The sequence below is a fragment of the Camellia sinensis genome, chromosome 5 (assembly GCF_055761805.1).
Source record: "Camellia sinensis isolate YWXY chromosome 5, ASM5576180v1, whole genome shotgun sequence".
NCBI classification, from domain to species: domain Eukaryota; kingdom Viridiplantae; phylum Streptophyta; class Magnoliopsida; order Ericales; family Theaceae; genus Camellia; species Camellia sinensis.
The window spans coordinates 104,601,012-104,616,575 of NC_138965.1; the positions used below are offsets into that span (position 1 = coordinate 104,601,012).

General features: G+C 45.2%; 1 protein-coding gene across 1 annotated transcript; it reads right to left on the bottom strand.

Annotated features, from left to right (window-relative positions):
* Positions 1–9,752: 9,752 nt before the first annotated feature.
* On the bottom strand, positions 9,753–10,172 carry LOC145791584 (uncharacterized). Its single transcript, XM_082871950.1, has one exon. It carries the CDS (start codon positions 10,170–10,172, stop codon positions 9,753–9,755), a length of 420 nt encoding a protein of 139 aa, XP_082728076.1.
* Between the last annotated feature and the right edge of the window lie 5,392 nt (positions 10,173–15,564).

Genomic DNA, 15,564 nt, shown 5'->3' on the forward strand with positions numbered 1-15,564 from the left:
CAGCTTGGCATCGGCCGTCCCATTAGAACTTCTTTCCTTTCTGTAGGAGACCAAAAAGTGGTTCACAAGTCAAGGTTAATTTTGAGATAAATCGTTTTATGAATTGCACTTTACCCAGAAAGCCTCGCACCTCCTTTTCAGTCCTTGGTGGTGGCATTTCTATGATAGCCTTGATTTTGGAAGGGTCGACTTCGATACCTCTCTGTGTAATCAGAAACCCCAGCATTCTCCCTGCTGTAACACCGAACGTACACTTCTAAGGATTCAGCCGCAACCGAAATTCTCTGATCCTTTGGAAGAACTTTTGCAAGGCAGTGTAGTGGCCCTCTCTTTCTTTGGACTTGACAATCATGTCGTCCACATACACCTCAACCTCTTTGTGGATCATGTCGTGCAATATTGTGGTCGCGGCCCGTTAATATGTAGCCCCAGCGTTCTTCAACCCAAACGGCATCACCCTATAACAGTAAGTCCCCCACGCGGTGGTGAAAACAGTCTTCTCCCAGTCTTCAGGTGCCATCACTATCTGATTATAGCTCGAGAATCCATCCATGAATGAAAGCAAAGCATGCCCCGTTGTGAAGTCCACTAACTCATCAATATGCGGCAAGGGAAAGTCGTCCTTTGAACTGGCTCTGTTCAAATCCCTGAAATCCACGCATACCCAGATCCTGTCATCCTTCTTCTGCACCGGAACAATGTTGGCCAACCAAGTTGGGTATTCGGATAACAGCAGGAACCCTGCGTCAATTTGCTTGGTGACCTCTTCTTTAATCTTGAGGGCCCAGTCCAGGTGGATCCTTCTGAGTTTCTGTTTAACGGGTCGGGCCTCTGGGTCAAAAGGGATCCGGTGCTGTATAATCTCAGGATCGATTCCAAGCATGTCTTCGTAGGACCACGCGAAAACATCTTTGAAATCTTTTAATAAAGCGACTAAGCGCTCGCGTTCCTTCGAAGACAACGTGGACCCGATCTGGACCAGCCGCGGGTCCTCCTCAGTACCAACATTAACAGTAGTGATTTCATCAACTAAAGGTTTAACAAATCTTTCTTGCTCTTGATCAATTAATCATTGCAAAACTGGAGGAATTTCTTCCTCGTCGTTTTCATCAAAATTTTGAAAGTCCTAATTAATACAATAAATCAAGGGCACAGAAAAGTACTCAGAAACCACATCCATTCTATTCTCATTAAGCATTTCCAAATCGTCTAATTCTTCTGTTACAATAGACTCAAAAGAGAAAGAAAAAGACGACCTAAACAGGACTGTGGCATCCGGGTTATCACCCCCAGGAATACCGGACTCAGACTCAGTCGAGCTGGAACCTGATTCTGACTCAACAGATTCGGAGGAATCAGATTCCGGCTCACTACCTGACCCGGTGTTGCTTCACAAAAATCCCTTCTCGTACTGCCAGATAAGAGAGGGTGCGATGGATGCATCCAAAATACTTGCAGGTGGGCCCGCAGCCGTTTCATTCCCAATCATGGACACCGAGAAGTTATCCCCCAAGCACTTCTGTTCAATCGGAGGATCTGGAAGTAGACAAGCCAGCGCTACTCCCATTTCGATTTTGGCGTTCTTAGAATCCACTTTCTTGCACTACTCAACCTCAGCTGATGGGTCTGTCTGCTCTTCGGCAACATCATCCTCGGATAACTGCAAGTCAAAGAATATCTCAAAACCTGACACACGCTTCCTCTCTGCATTCAACCATGGCTCTAGGAAGCCACAAAATGGAAAGTCCTCCCCCTCCCGGACAAAGCGTCCGTTTAGGGTACCTTGAATGGGTCAATGCATTAACTCATATGGCTTCCCTACCTGCTTTGCTCTGGCTCTCCCAGCCATTTCCTTGCCTTTCCTCACCCAGTCCTCTTTGGTGGGTAGATAACCCAAGCCAAAGGTATGTGGGTTGTGCGGCACTTTGGCTAATACTGCGATGCTTTTCCGACCACTCTTTCCCAATCCCATCCCGGGGATGTGTTGAAGCTTGTTCATGAGGTATATTGATTGTGTGCTGACATACACCCCCTCATCAACAGCCATGATGTTTTGCACGACTCGAGCCTCAGCCAGAGTAAACCCCAATAAGAACACATCCTCCGTGCCGTGCTCGATTTCCAAGACTGGTGTAGACACCTCTGCCGATGGATGGATTGATGAATTTCCAAAAATAATAGCAACCCCCTTCCCGTGAGGGTATTTCAACATCTGGTGCAAGGTAGAAGAAACTGCCTTTACCTGGTGCAACCACGGTCGCCCCAAAAGTAGGTTAAAGGTTGCGAGAACATCCAAGACATGGAAATCGATCTGGTGTTGTCCTGGACCAACCTGGGTCTGAATTTTGACAGTCCCCATCACCTCCCTGATTGTGTTATCATACGCCCAAATCACCTGGGTAGTTGGCACGAAGTCCGCGGGCTTCAACCCGATTGTATATGCCATCCTCAACGGGAACACATTAATAGCAGATCCCGTGTCGACAAGAACACCGGTACCCACTTGCCTCTACATTCCACAGAGATGTAGAGAGGTTTGTTGTGATTTGCGCCCTCAGGCGGTAGTTCTTTGTCAGAAAAGGTCAATGTCGGGGAACCTCCTCTCAGAAAAACCAATCCAACTAGCTTCTCCGGCGTGGTGTCTATCGAAAGTTTGGCCTTATCCATGGCTGAAAGGATGGCCTGTCTATGTACTCGAGAAGCCATAAGCAGTCCCCAGATAGAGATGTCTACTTGTATCTTTTTCAACTGTTTCAACACAGCCTCTTCTTCGAGTTGCTTCTCTTTCTGTTTCTCTGCCTCTTTGTCTTTTGCAGACGCCTCTGGCTGATCTAGGTGCGGGGGCTTGAAGTACCGCCCGCTCCTAGTCATATGGTCAACTTCGTTAATGTACCAGGTATTGTCTGGCTGGTTACTCTCCCAGTCCTCATCGATGTGGGCAAGACATAGATCATCGTCTTCCCACCACATGCCTTTGGCAGTCGACAAACACCTGTCCGGCTCCATTACAACTGTCCCTGTGCCCACAGCACCTTATGTTCCTGTACTTGCAGCACTTTCTGTCCTTGTGCACACAGCACGTTCAACCCCCACAGGAGCCTTGGCTTTCCTAGCTCTTTCAAAATCTTCGATCTCTTTCCATTCTGACTGCATCAGTGCAATTTGCTGTTCACAATTCCCTGTATTCAAAATGCCCAAATCCCGAGTGAAATTCATGACACCGGTGCTCTCCAGCGATGCATTCTAACCTCCGGCCCTTCCTGCCACAACTGGTGTACTTGTCCCTGACAGGCCCTATTCCGGTTGAGATTCTTCAACAATGTCTGGTTGATCATCAAGCCACCCGGTAACCTCTGTTGATTCCTCAAAATCAAACCAGTTGACTGCCATGTCCCCTGGATCTTGTTCGTTGAAAAACTGGAGGTTAATAAAGTCCTCTTCCACAGCCGCCAAGTCATCTATCCTCTGCTCAAATCCATCCCCCTATATGACACAAAGCTCTGCCCCTGCTGGCAATTCAAAGTTTGGCCTAGCCTGGCCCACTGATGCGATGTAGCCACTTGGATTGTATACCCCCTCAACAAAGCTCTCAGATTCCCCAAACTCTAACTTAACAATCCCATTCTCCTCTGAAATGTCCCCTGTTCTGTCTTCGACAGTCACTACCATTGGCTTAGGTTGGGTTCAGGAGATGTCCAACATGCACAAGTCAATGTTGTCGGGAATAAACACCTCCGGCTTAGGTAGGTAAGAAGGAGTGATATAGATGCTAGGATCGTAAGACACGACCCCAGTCTGGATAAAGTTGATGTGTTTGGGAGGTGGAGCTTAGTTGTGTGTAGGGAGAGGGTTGGTTGTGACATTAGGTTTTTCTGGAGGCACAATCACCCTATTGTCAATGAGATCTTGAATCTCATGACACAATCTAAAGCAATGGTCGATGTCGTGACCATGTTGTTGGTGATATGCGCAGTACTTGGCTGGGTTATGGGAGGGGGGAAGTGGATTTGGCAATGGTCGCGGCTCCAAGGGCTTCAGGTGCCCTTTCTTGATTAAAACCCCTAGAGCCTTGGACAGGGGCATATATAATGGAGTGAAGGTTCTTTGGCCTCGAGGTTGGAATTTGGTTGTTTATGTGTTGCTTCCGGACGAACTGGAGAATGGCATAGCTGCCATGGCTCTTGGAGGGGGAGTGGTGGTGACCACGCTCACTTCTGAGGCTCTTACAGTTGCAGCACCGCTCGGGCCTGCATTGTTGTTTCGGTTGAAGGTTCTCCTGGGTTGCTCTCTATCATTATCAATCAAGCCCTGCTTCAAGGCATCCTCGATCTGTACTCCCATCTCATGCAAATCTGAAAAGGTAAGGAAGGGGAGCACGATCATTTTCTGCATCAGTTTGGATTGGAGGTTGCGCACAACCATCCGTATTTGATCCTTATCCATCGGCCTTATGGTCATCATTGAGGCCTTCGCCCTCCAGCGGGTTACGAAATCCGAAAAGCTCTCCTAAGGCTCCTGCCTTGTCATCTCAAGATCACGGGTTGTAATCTCAATTTAAGTGTTATAGGAGTACTGTGCAATGAAAGCCTCGGCCATCTCATCCCAAATCCGTTTGACATCGTCTTCCAATTTTGCGTACTAGATGGCCGCCACACCTGATAGGGTCCGGCCAAACAATGAAAGCTTCTGTAGTCTGGTGAGGCCCATCGGCCTTAGTATGTCTGAAAACAAACGTAGATGCACCATGGGATCCCGGACCCGTCAAAACAATCGATTTATGGCATCTCAAACCGATCTGGCAGCGTCACAGCCGTGTCGGTATATCCGTCCTCAATGTCTGGGATGGACTTTAACCCTTGGGATTTCTTGAACAACTTTTCAAGCTTGCTCAACTTCAACGTCGTAGGGTCCACCTCGAACTCAAAGGGAGAGTCCAATTGATTGATAGGCGTAGGTGCCTTGGATAATTGAGGTAGAATCGGGGGCGGAGCCGGCCCTGTTGGGATGTCTGTATCCTCCTGGATATTCTAGATATTTGTCGTCTCCCCGGGTATTGAGACTCTTGGTGGGAGAGGAGCTTGATGTGAAGCGGATGCCCCGGCTTGCTGCTGAAGTTTGGTAATTAACTCCGCCTGTTGAGCCATGATCTCAGCCTGTTGTTTGGCAAATTCCGCATGTCGAACGGCGTCCTGCTGCATAGTTTTCATGGTCTCCTGAAGCTGACACATCATTTCTTCCATTCCTGCCATATTCTGCTGTTCCAGCTGACTGATTGGTATATCTATCTCTGTGGTAAAAACTGAAGCCTCAGCCTGACTGTTCACTGACGGGGTAGACCACTGTTTTGTCAACCTCTGCTCGGATACACTGCATCTTCTCGACCTCCGTCTGATAATCGGGGGTAAGGAATAAAACACTGGTTGTCCATCGACCAGATCCTCAGATCGATTGAGTCGGCGACCTCTAGTCTAGAGTGCTTGGGATATATCTGCTTGGCCTGAAGCAATTGTGTTTAACTACCTACCAAAAAGATAAATAAAGCAATAATAAGGAAATAAACAACCAGAAAACGGACAGCATAACGACTTAAATAAACACAACACACAGTTGGGTATAACAACACGCAGTTGATAAGCTGAATACATTGTTCTCAAACACTAATCATTGTCCCCAAATTACTGCCCCCAAATCTGAATCTGATACCCACAGATAACTAATTCCCAAAATGCTGAACTAGTGCCTGCAGGCCTGATACCCAAACTTGCAGACTGATACATGCATTCCTGTAGAGACGCACTATAAAAGCATAAAGCTCTAGAAAGGCTGCTGACCAGTTTTTGCTACTGGTTTCTTGTTTGCTGCAACAGAGAGCAAGAAAGGGGCATGGCAATGGATTTTCACCATATGTGTGCATGACCGCTCTCCCCATCATTGCACAAGCTCTAGGGAGTGTAGTTCTCGATCCTCGTGCCACTAATCACACATCTCGATGCATGATAGCCGAGGAGTCAGATTGTACGACTCGATGTAAAATAAATGCACATATAAACACAACAAGGCCTAAACTCCAGCATGGATAATCCGAAGTGTCAGCGACCGGGAATCGAAGCACGTTTTGTCACTTTGAGTTCGAAACGTCCCTTGTTTCCCGTGTTTGGACTAAACCCTACTCCAAACACTATGCAACATACATGGCATACACGATGCGACTAGCATGTAACCCTAAATGCAATGCAACTAAGACATGCCAGCATACGAGGGTTGATATGTAAACACGCAACTAGCATACACAATGCTATGAACTAAGAATGGCATACTCAATGCATATGAACTATATGGCATACGCAATGCACACATACAAAGATGGACACACACGAAGATATGAACAAGGCATACACAACGCGACGATCAAACATGCGACAACATGGATATGGCATACATAATGTGAGATGGACTTAAACTAAAATGAATGGGCCTCAGCCACACTCAAATTAGTGGCCAAACATGATGGAATGAAAGGTAGGAACACTCATGCAAACATGCCCGATGCAAGGGACCGAACCTAAGGCATCAAATGCCACTCTACCAAACCATGGCAAGGGAAGAAATATGGCATACAATCATACATTTTCCAGCTCTGAAATGATATGCAAGATGGTCCCGAATCATGCAAATATGTCACACAATGCATGCTAGATGGCCCGAATACTGAAACTAGTGAAGTGCATTACACTAGAGGTACACAAAGCAATGCACAAATGGAAAAACCAGCCCCAAATAGACCCTAGGTAGGTCCAAGACAATGGGAAAATGGCCTAAAATGATAGCTCAACATGCATAGAAATGAAGCTCATGCAATGGTCCAAAAACGAGGCAAACAAGCACGACTCTCAAACGCATTTAAAGAGTGGAAAACATGGGAATATGGCATACATGTAAGCTCTGAAATATGATGCACAATGGCCTTAAAACATGGAAACACCACAACATAAGCATGCAATAGGCTCCAAAACTCAAAGCTAGGCAAGGGTATTGAACTACAACCATCCATAGCAAGCATCAATCGACCATGAGGCATAAAAACAGAGCTAAAGTAGTCCAAAACATGCACAAAATCAGTTTAAAGCATGGCCAAAAGGTGCTAGAATCAAAGGCCAAAATAGCATGCAATACAAGCTAGTGAAGAGGGTTTACACTACAAGTATATGAGGCAATGAAGAGGCCACTAAACCAGCAAAATTCAGAGTTATGACATGCCAAAAAAAGCCCAAAAACCCACTGAAACATGGTCTATGCATGCAAGAATGATAGGCTCCTTTGATAGGCCATGAAGAGGGTTATTCTACACATGCAAGATGGACACCCAATATGACAAAATCACCTCTGGACAGAGGTTATGCAAGCCCTAAAACTCACTGAAAAGGGCCTAAAATGAGGCTAGGAAGCATGCAAGTATAGGCTCCTTTGATATGCTATGAAGAGGGTTATTATACACATGCAAGAGGGACACCTAATATGGAAAAAACAGCTTTGGAAAGAGTTTGTTAGGCCAAAAGTGCTAGTAAACAAGACAAGGGGTGAGAGGGTCACCCCTCTCTGATTTTGGTGCTCAAAAACACATAATAACCACTGAAAATCTACTGGATTTCAGTGGTCAAAAGGGCCAACAAAGCTCAACACAAAGGCCCTAATGCATGGCTTAAAGCAAGATGAAATGAAGCATGCAAGGGGGTAGATGACCCCCAACAGAAAAATGGTCTCAAACAAACATGTTAAGGACCTCAAAATAAGACTTTTTTTAGTTTATGACAAAGCCCAAATATGCTTGAAAACTAGGCTAAGAGATGGAACAAAACAATGCCAAAGAGAGGGAAATAGAGAGTTACCCTTGTAGCCAAAGGGACCAGCAGCTTCTGGACCAAAACAGCAAGCCTTCAACCTCTGAAAATGGGCTCCAAGATACTTAGGTTGATAGTGGAGGTGTTGTGCTAGGAGGTGGTATGCAAAAATGGCAAGAACTATGGAGCTTTGAAGCTCAAATATAGAGATATAGAGAGGGGTGTATGTATAAGCCTTAGAAAATTTCTAAACCTTTTCCAATGAGGGAAAGGCCCTCCTTTATAGCCAAGAGGCTTCAAAGCTTCTCTAAGAAGCTTAAAACCAAGGTTAAACATCCTCCATACACGTGTATGAAGGATTCAATCTGTGGTTTCCAGTTGGCACAGCTGGCACCAACTCAGTGAGACAAAAAAGGAGAAAGCTGGCCGACCAGTTTAGCTGGTCGGCCGACCACCTACCATGGTCAGCCGACCAGGGTCAAAAGGTTCAAGCTTCAAAAGCTGGTCGGCAGCCTCTAGGGGTGGTCTCCCAACTCAATGTAAGCTAGTGGTATGGTGGGAGACCAGTAATTGTGGCTCAAAAGTGAGGGAGACCAGCTACCTGACAAGGAAACCGGCCGGCGAGGGAAAAGTGGTCTCCAAGGAGAAAAGGTGGTCTCCCACCCTTGTACCACCTTCCAAACAATGAAAATAGGGTCCATGCCAAAAATGAACCAAGACGGATGCAAAACGAGGGTTCGGGGGCCAAAACGCACAGTCGGGTGCCCCGAAAACTGACTGTTAAGCATCGAAAGTGGCATGCGATCACGAAGGTGGTCTCCCGGGCCGTAGTGTCCCTCTAGAGAGAGGAAACAAGGTGTGTGCCAAAAAAACCAGAGCAAACGGAGAAAGTTAAGCGGTCCCGAACGGAGGCGCACGGCCGATGGCTCCGAAAACCGGAAACTAGTCTCTAAACGGGAACAGTGGTCTACGACCACGAAAAGTAGCCTATAGCCACTGAGAGATGGTCTACGAGACCTCTCCCCCCCCCTTCGGGAAGAGAAAACAAGACCTGGTTCACAAACCGAAGCAAAGCACAAAAGAGTCCCGAAGTCTGGAGGCAAGGCTCTCAACTAAGACTCCGAAACCTCAGAACGAGCACAACATGCGCAATCACCGAGCGCTCAATCGATGAAGTCTGAGTCTTAAGGTCGGTCAAAAATGGGGTGTCTACAGGTGCCTTTAATGCATCCAAAATGCCACCAGTTGGGTTCACACTCGGTTCTTCCCCGATCATCAAGATAGTAACCCCTAAGTTCTTTAGGACGGCCGCAGGATCTGTCAAGAAACTAGCCAGTGCTACCCCTACTCTAGGCTCGCTATCATTTGAGTCACCATCCATGCTCTGTTCAGCTTTGATGCTTAGTTCAGCACTTTCCTCATCGTCACTGTCCTACAGCTGATGGTCAAAGAAGATCTCGAACCCGGGGACACGCTCATTCGAGGAATTTTCCCAAGGCTCGAGAAAGCCACAAAAAGGGAAATCCTCTTTTTCCGAAACAAAACGGCCATTCAATGTCCCCCATATTGGCCTGTGGATGAGTTCATAGTGTTTTCCGACTTACTTGGCCTTGGCTCTACCTCTCATTTCTTTTCCCTTTCTGATCCAGTCTTCTTTGATGGATACATTGCCCAGTCCAAAAGCATGTGGCCTGTGTGGCACCTCCGCCAGTGCTGCAACACCTTTCCCGCCAGTCTTTCCAAGTCCTATTCCTAGAACGTGCCACAGTTTGTTCATAAAATAGATGGATTGGGCGCTGACGTACATCCATTCGTCTGCTGCCAGAATGGTCTACACCACTCAGGCTTCAGCCAGGGTGAATCCTGAGAGGAACACATCCTCCTCGCCATGTTTTATCTCTAGTACTAGCGTAGTCACCTTTGGCGGTGGATGGATGGATGAGTTCCCAAAACAATTGCCACTTCTCCCCCATGAGGGTACTTCAACATCTGATGGAGAGTGACGGAGACAGCCTTCACGTAATGCAACCAAGGCCTCCCTAACAGCAAATTAAAGGTAGCCAGCACATCCAAGACGTGAAACTCGATCTCTTGCTCTGATGGGCCCACTTGAACTCTCACTTGCACTGTAACCATGACCTCTCTACGTATGTTATCATACGCTGATATCACCTGGGCTGTGGGAACAAAGTCTGCCGGTTTGAGGCCAATGGCAGAACCAGTATCTACCAACATGACCGGCACCCATTTCTCTCGACATTCCACGAAGATGTATAATGGCTTATTATAAGCCAAGCCTTCCGGCGGCAGCTCTTTGTTAGAAAAGGTGAGCATTGGCTTGGCTTCGCTTGGAAAGACCAGACCCACAAGTTACTCGAGCGTAGTATCAATGGACAATTTAGCCTTATCCATTACCAACAATACTGCATGTCGGTGCACCTGTAAGGCCATGAGAAGACCCCATATAGAGATATCAGCTTGGATTTTCTTAAGCTGCTTCAGCACTAACTCCTCTTCTAGTTGTTTCTGTTTTTATTTTTTGGCCTCTTTATCTTTTCCAGATGCCTCTTCTTGATCCAAGTGTGGTGGCTTAAAATACCACCCACTTCTTGTCAGGTGGTCTACTTCCTCAGCATACCATGTATTATTCGGGGCACAGTCGCCCTAGTCTTCATCAATATGAGCCAAATGTAGATTGTTATTGTCCCACCATTCGCCCTCAGCGGCCGACAAACAGTTGTCCAGATCTGCTTGTATCATCTTCATATCATAAGTGTCCCCCAGAAGGTGCCATGTAATTACGGTTCCCCGGCTGTCTTTAATTCTTTCTTGTTCAAGCTGCCTCAGTGCAGCTTCCTGTTCGGTATCTGTGGTGTTCACAACTCTTATTTCTTGACTTGGTTTTCCCATGCATGTACCCTCCGGCAGTTTTCCTTTCTCATCAACCTTCTCAGCCACTGTAGCTACCTCTGCTTCCTTTCCCTCTAGTTTTACCCTGGTTTCTTCTTCCTTATCTAGCTCATCACTCAGCCGTCCGGTATTATCTGTTGATCCGTTCAGGTCGAACCACCCGATCTGTACATCTCCCTGATCATGTTCATCGAAGAACTGCAGGTTATCCAAATCCTCTTCGAGGTCGGCCAAATCGTCTAACCCTTGGCTCGGGCCCTCCTCTCTGACCACATTGATGCCTACCGAGATTGGTAGCACCACTTCAGGCTTGGCTTAACTAATTGACACAATATAGTAACTCAGGTCGTACGCTGTCTCAGATAAGTTACCAGGACACTCCGACAACAGATTAATACTTTCCTCTAAGGTTGACTCCTCTTTTATTGTAAGTTTCATCACCATAGGCTTGGGTTGAGGTTTGGACGTGTCCATTATGCACAGATTTGCACCTTTAGGAATGAACAACGTCAGTTTTGGTAGGTGAGATGGAGTAATATATACGTTAGGGTCGTAAGAAATGGGCAGTGTATGGATAAGGTTAAGGTTTCGAGGTGGGGGGACTTGATTATAGGTTGGGAGTAGATTGGTGGTTACATTTGGTTTTTAAGGTGGAGTGATAACCTTGTTGTCAATGAGATCCTAAATCTCACGACGCAATCGAAAGCACTGGTCGGTGTCAAGACCGTACTGCTGGTGAAATGAACAGTATTTTGCAGGGTTATGCTTGGATGGAAGAGGGTCAGGCAATGGGCGAGGTTCCAAGGGTTTTAGGTGCCCTTTCTTGACTAACACCTACATGGCTTTAGAAAGAGTCATGTACAGTTGGTTAAAAGTCCTCTGGGGTCAGGTAGGGTTGGATGATGTTTGTGAGCTTGTGTTGGTGAAGGGGTCAACAGTCTTGGTTGTGGTGACAACACTTACATCTGATGGCCTCGCAGTTGTGTTACACTGGCAGCATTGGAACTACGGACGAATGGCCTCTTGGCTAGCTCCTTATCCTTAGTAATAAGTCCATGTTTCATAGCATCCTCAATTTGCACCCCCATTTCATAGAGCTCTGTGAATGTAAATAGAGGTAGGACAATCATCTTTTGCAACAGCTTGCCATGCAAATTTCGAACCACCATTCTGATCTAGTCCTCCTTGGAAGGCCTTGTGGTCATCATTGAGGCTTTAGCTCTTCATCTTGTCATAAATTTAGAGAAACCCTCCTTCGCCTCTTGGCATGTTGCCTCAAGATCACGAGTTATGATCTCAATCTATGTATTGTAAGAATACTGAGTAATGAAGGCCTTGGCCAGCTCTTTCCAATTCTGTTTGACAGAATCTTCCAACTTAGCATACCAAATGGCCGCTATACCTGACATAGTGCGACTAAAGAGAGACAGGTTCTATAGTCTAGGTAAGCCCATCGGCGCAGTTTGATCAACCTCAAACTCGAACTGAGCCTCGGTCTGATAAACCGAGGCTTTGGAGGCTTGTGCTGGGATTGGCTCTGCTGGATTGCCATGGTTTTCTTGAACATTGGCAGTATGAGTGGTGGCTCTGAGTGCTGGGATAACAGCGATAAGTGCGTGGGATACAGAGGTCGCAGCCGACTATGGTTATTGTTGTTGTAGTCTAGTTATAACCTGTAGTGTCTCAACTATTTGCTATAATTAAAGTATTAATTCCTCCATATCGACTTAGGGATACTGTGCCATGCGAATGGGTGATTATCTTTGAGCTGAGCTGGAAGTAGACAATTCTTCTTGACCTGGACTAAACCCAAGTGAGCTAAGGGATGACTTCTGTAAGAAATGGACTGGTGAACTCTGTCTGATTCTCCTTTGCCTTGTAACTAGTGGCAGTGAGGTAAACACAGGTTGTCCCTGAATAGGATCCCCAGCCTTGCATAGTCTTCCGACTCGGGTCCAGAGTACTTGGGGGATATCAGAACCTTCTGAAGCTATGGTTTTAAACTACCTAGCAAAAAGAAATAAAAAAAAAGAAACAACAATCAGAAACTGCACAGTGCCTCAACTAAGACGTTTTATCAACACAGATATGATCAAAGCTCTAGGACTGCACTCCACACTGAATCTTGCCCCAAAATAGATACCAATTTTGCAACTGATATGCACATTCCTGTACAGCTTCACTGTAAAGCACATACTAATTAAGAGAGAGCCAAAACACCCTAATGAGGGGGTAGGGTTACCCTGTCCTAGTTTTGTCATGAACTAGGTTTCACTATTTCAATCAAGCGGTTTCACGCAATCCTGCATTTGGGTGAGTATCCTGTCCTAGTTTGGAATAGTCACTAGGGCTTTACTATATGTAGCTAGGCCGAATGTTCAAAGGGGGTACCTCAGCAAGACTACCTAATATACCTCTCACACCTAACACCGAGAAGTGAAAGGAGGATCAAATGGTACAGTGGTAGTCTAAATCCAAGGGTTGTGTTCCCATCATGGCAAAGCCCACGACCGGTCAGCCTTTTGGCAAGCTTTTGGGCAAGCCTCCAGCAAACCGTCCAGGAATAGCAAATGGCAAACACACAGTGACTTATGCGCACCAATGCAAATGCAATAACAAGAACATATAAGTGTAGATAAAATTTCACATCATGAAGTTCGAGTCAAGTTCGCTAATTTCCCCAGCAAAATCACCAGAAACTGTAGCTTGACTTTTCGTGCTCCTTTCAGATAATACTAGCCCTACGTTCGGACTCCGGTGATTCTGAATCTGATTCACAAGTGCTATGTGAAATAGATAAACATAAATGAGTCCAAATCCGACAATTCTTTTGGAAAATTGATTTTGAATCAAATTGCCAAAAATGGATTGTTTTGCCAGATACAGAGTCGCCACCTAAATATTTTTGGGAAATTTAGAAAACCCGAGACTCGTGCCAAAGGCCACATGTCCGTCATCACCAAGATTGTCTCAGCTCGGGAACTTAGGTACTAGAGGGAAAGGTCATTGTAGCTTGATTTTTCGTGCTCCTTTCGGATACAACTAACCCTACAGTTCGGACTCCGTGGTTCTGAATTTGATTTCACTAGTGCAATGTGAAATAGATAAACACAAAAGAGTCCAAATCCGAAAAATCTTTTGAAAAATCAATTTTGAATCAAAAATGCCAAAAATGGATTGTTTTGCCAGATTACAGAGTCGCCACCTAAATATTTTTGAAAAATTTAGGAAACCCAGGACCCGGGCCAAAGGCCACTTATCCGTCATCACCAAAGTGTCTCGGCTTGGGAACTTAGGTACGAGAGGAGAAAGTCATGAATTGAGCACCCCACTCACCCAATCAAAGATCTCTACTAATCATGATGTGATTTTTATGTACCTTACATGCTCTTGTTCCGATTATTAGGCTAACCTTACTATGTGTTGCACACAAGTATAGGCTAATTTGCAAAAATTGGAACACTTTGATTTCATGTTTATTTTGAAAAGTATTTGAATATGTACCACTTGAAAAAGTGCTCTCATATATACATTACTCAAATTATTCCAATTCAAGCAATTAGCCTTCATCCATTGGAATTCAAGAGAGTATATCAATTAAGCACTTAGCCTCTTGGTATCATGCTTTGTCACGGCAACAATCACACGCATGTGATATGCTAAACCAAGAAATGCTCACCTAGTACTCCAAGGCGAGCCAAAAGAAAAGAGTTAGAAAAATGAATGCTCTAACTAATGCAACATGATTAATGCAACATGATTAATAGGCTCGGCTACTAATTATGACATGTGAATCAATTTGATAGCATGCGGTTTAGGCACGTTTTCAAAGAAGTAATAAACAACAGTGTGAGTTAGAATGATGCACCAAGCCTAACGCATGCAAGACAATGGATGCAAATCATAAGAAATGCAAAGTAAACATGATGCTCTATACTATCCATCATAAGCAAATAAATAAAAGGAAGAAAGACATAGGGTTGGAAAACATACACACTTATTACAATTTGCCCTAGCGCAGGAGGGTTTGAATGAATGAATTAGCTAAGCTACTTAACTAATTATTACAACACCGGATTTAACTAACTATTCTAGCTAATTAAATAGTTACAACACAAAATTAAATCAACTAGCTACTCTAACTAATTAATACAACTTAACCAACTAAACTAACTAATTAGTTACATTAAGGAACTAATTAATAAAGTAATTAATTACAAGTTGTACAACATACTACTATTAACAAAGGTAACGGGTCCCGAGGAGCAAAAAAATGGCTTATGCATGCACATGAATTTCTCCCCCGAGAATACCTCTGCACTATTTTTACACCTCGGCCTCTACTCTACTCAGTGAAGAAAGTGGTATTGCCTGGCTAAAAAAGGTGGCCAGCAGGCCAAAAGTGGTGGCCGGCCGCCCACTAATAGTAGGCTGCCGCCCAGCAAAGGTGGCCTACCGACCACTAATGTTGGGTTTCTCTTACTGCAATAAAAAATGAACAGAGCACAAACAAAGCATTCTCAGGGGATGTTTGTCCATCCTACCCCTCCTTATCATCGAACAGCTCAAATGAGTGGTAGGCTCGATTCGCAAGCCATCAATCGGCGCAAATTCATTGCGTTATGGCTTATGAACCAAGGAATACAATTTCAATAAATGCACAATGAAAGACTCATGAACCTCCTCCCTATCATGATATTGATCAAGGGAAGCGGTTAATATCGACTCTTGAACTGTTTTCATCACTAACAAGCATGAAACGACTCAAGACTCAATGGATTCAATTAACATCCGATTGAACCCCAAACCATTTTAT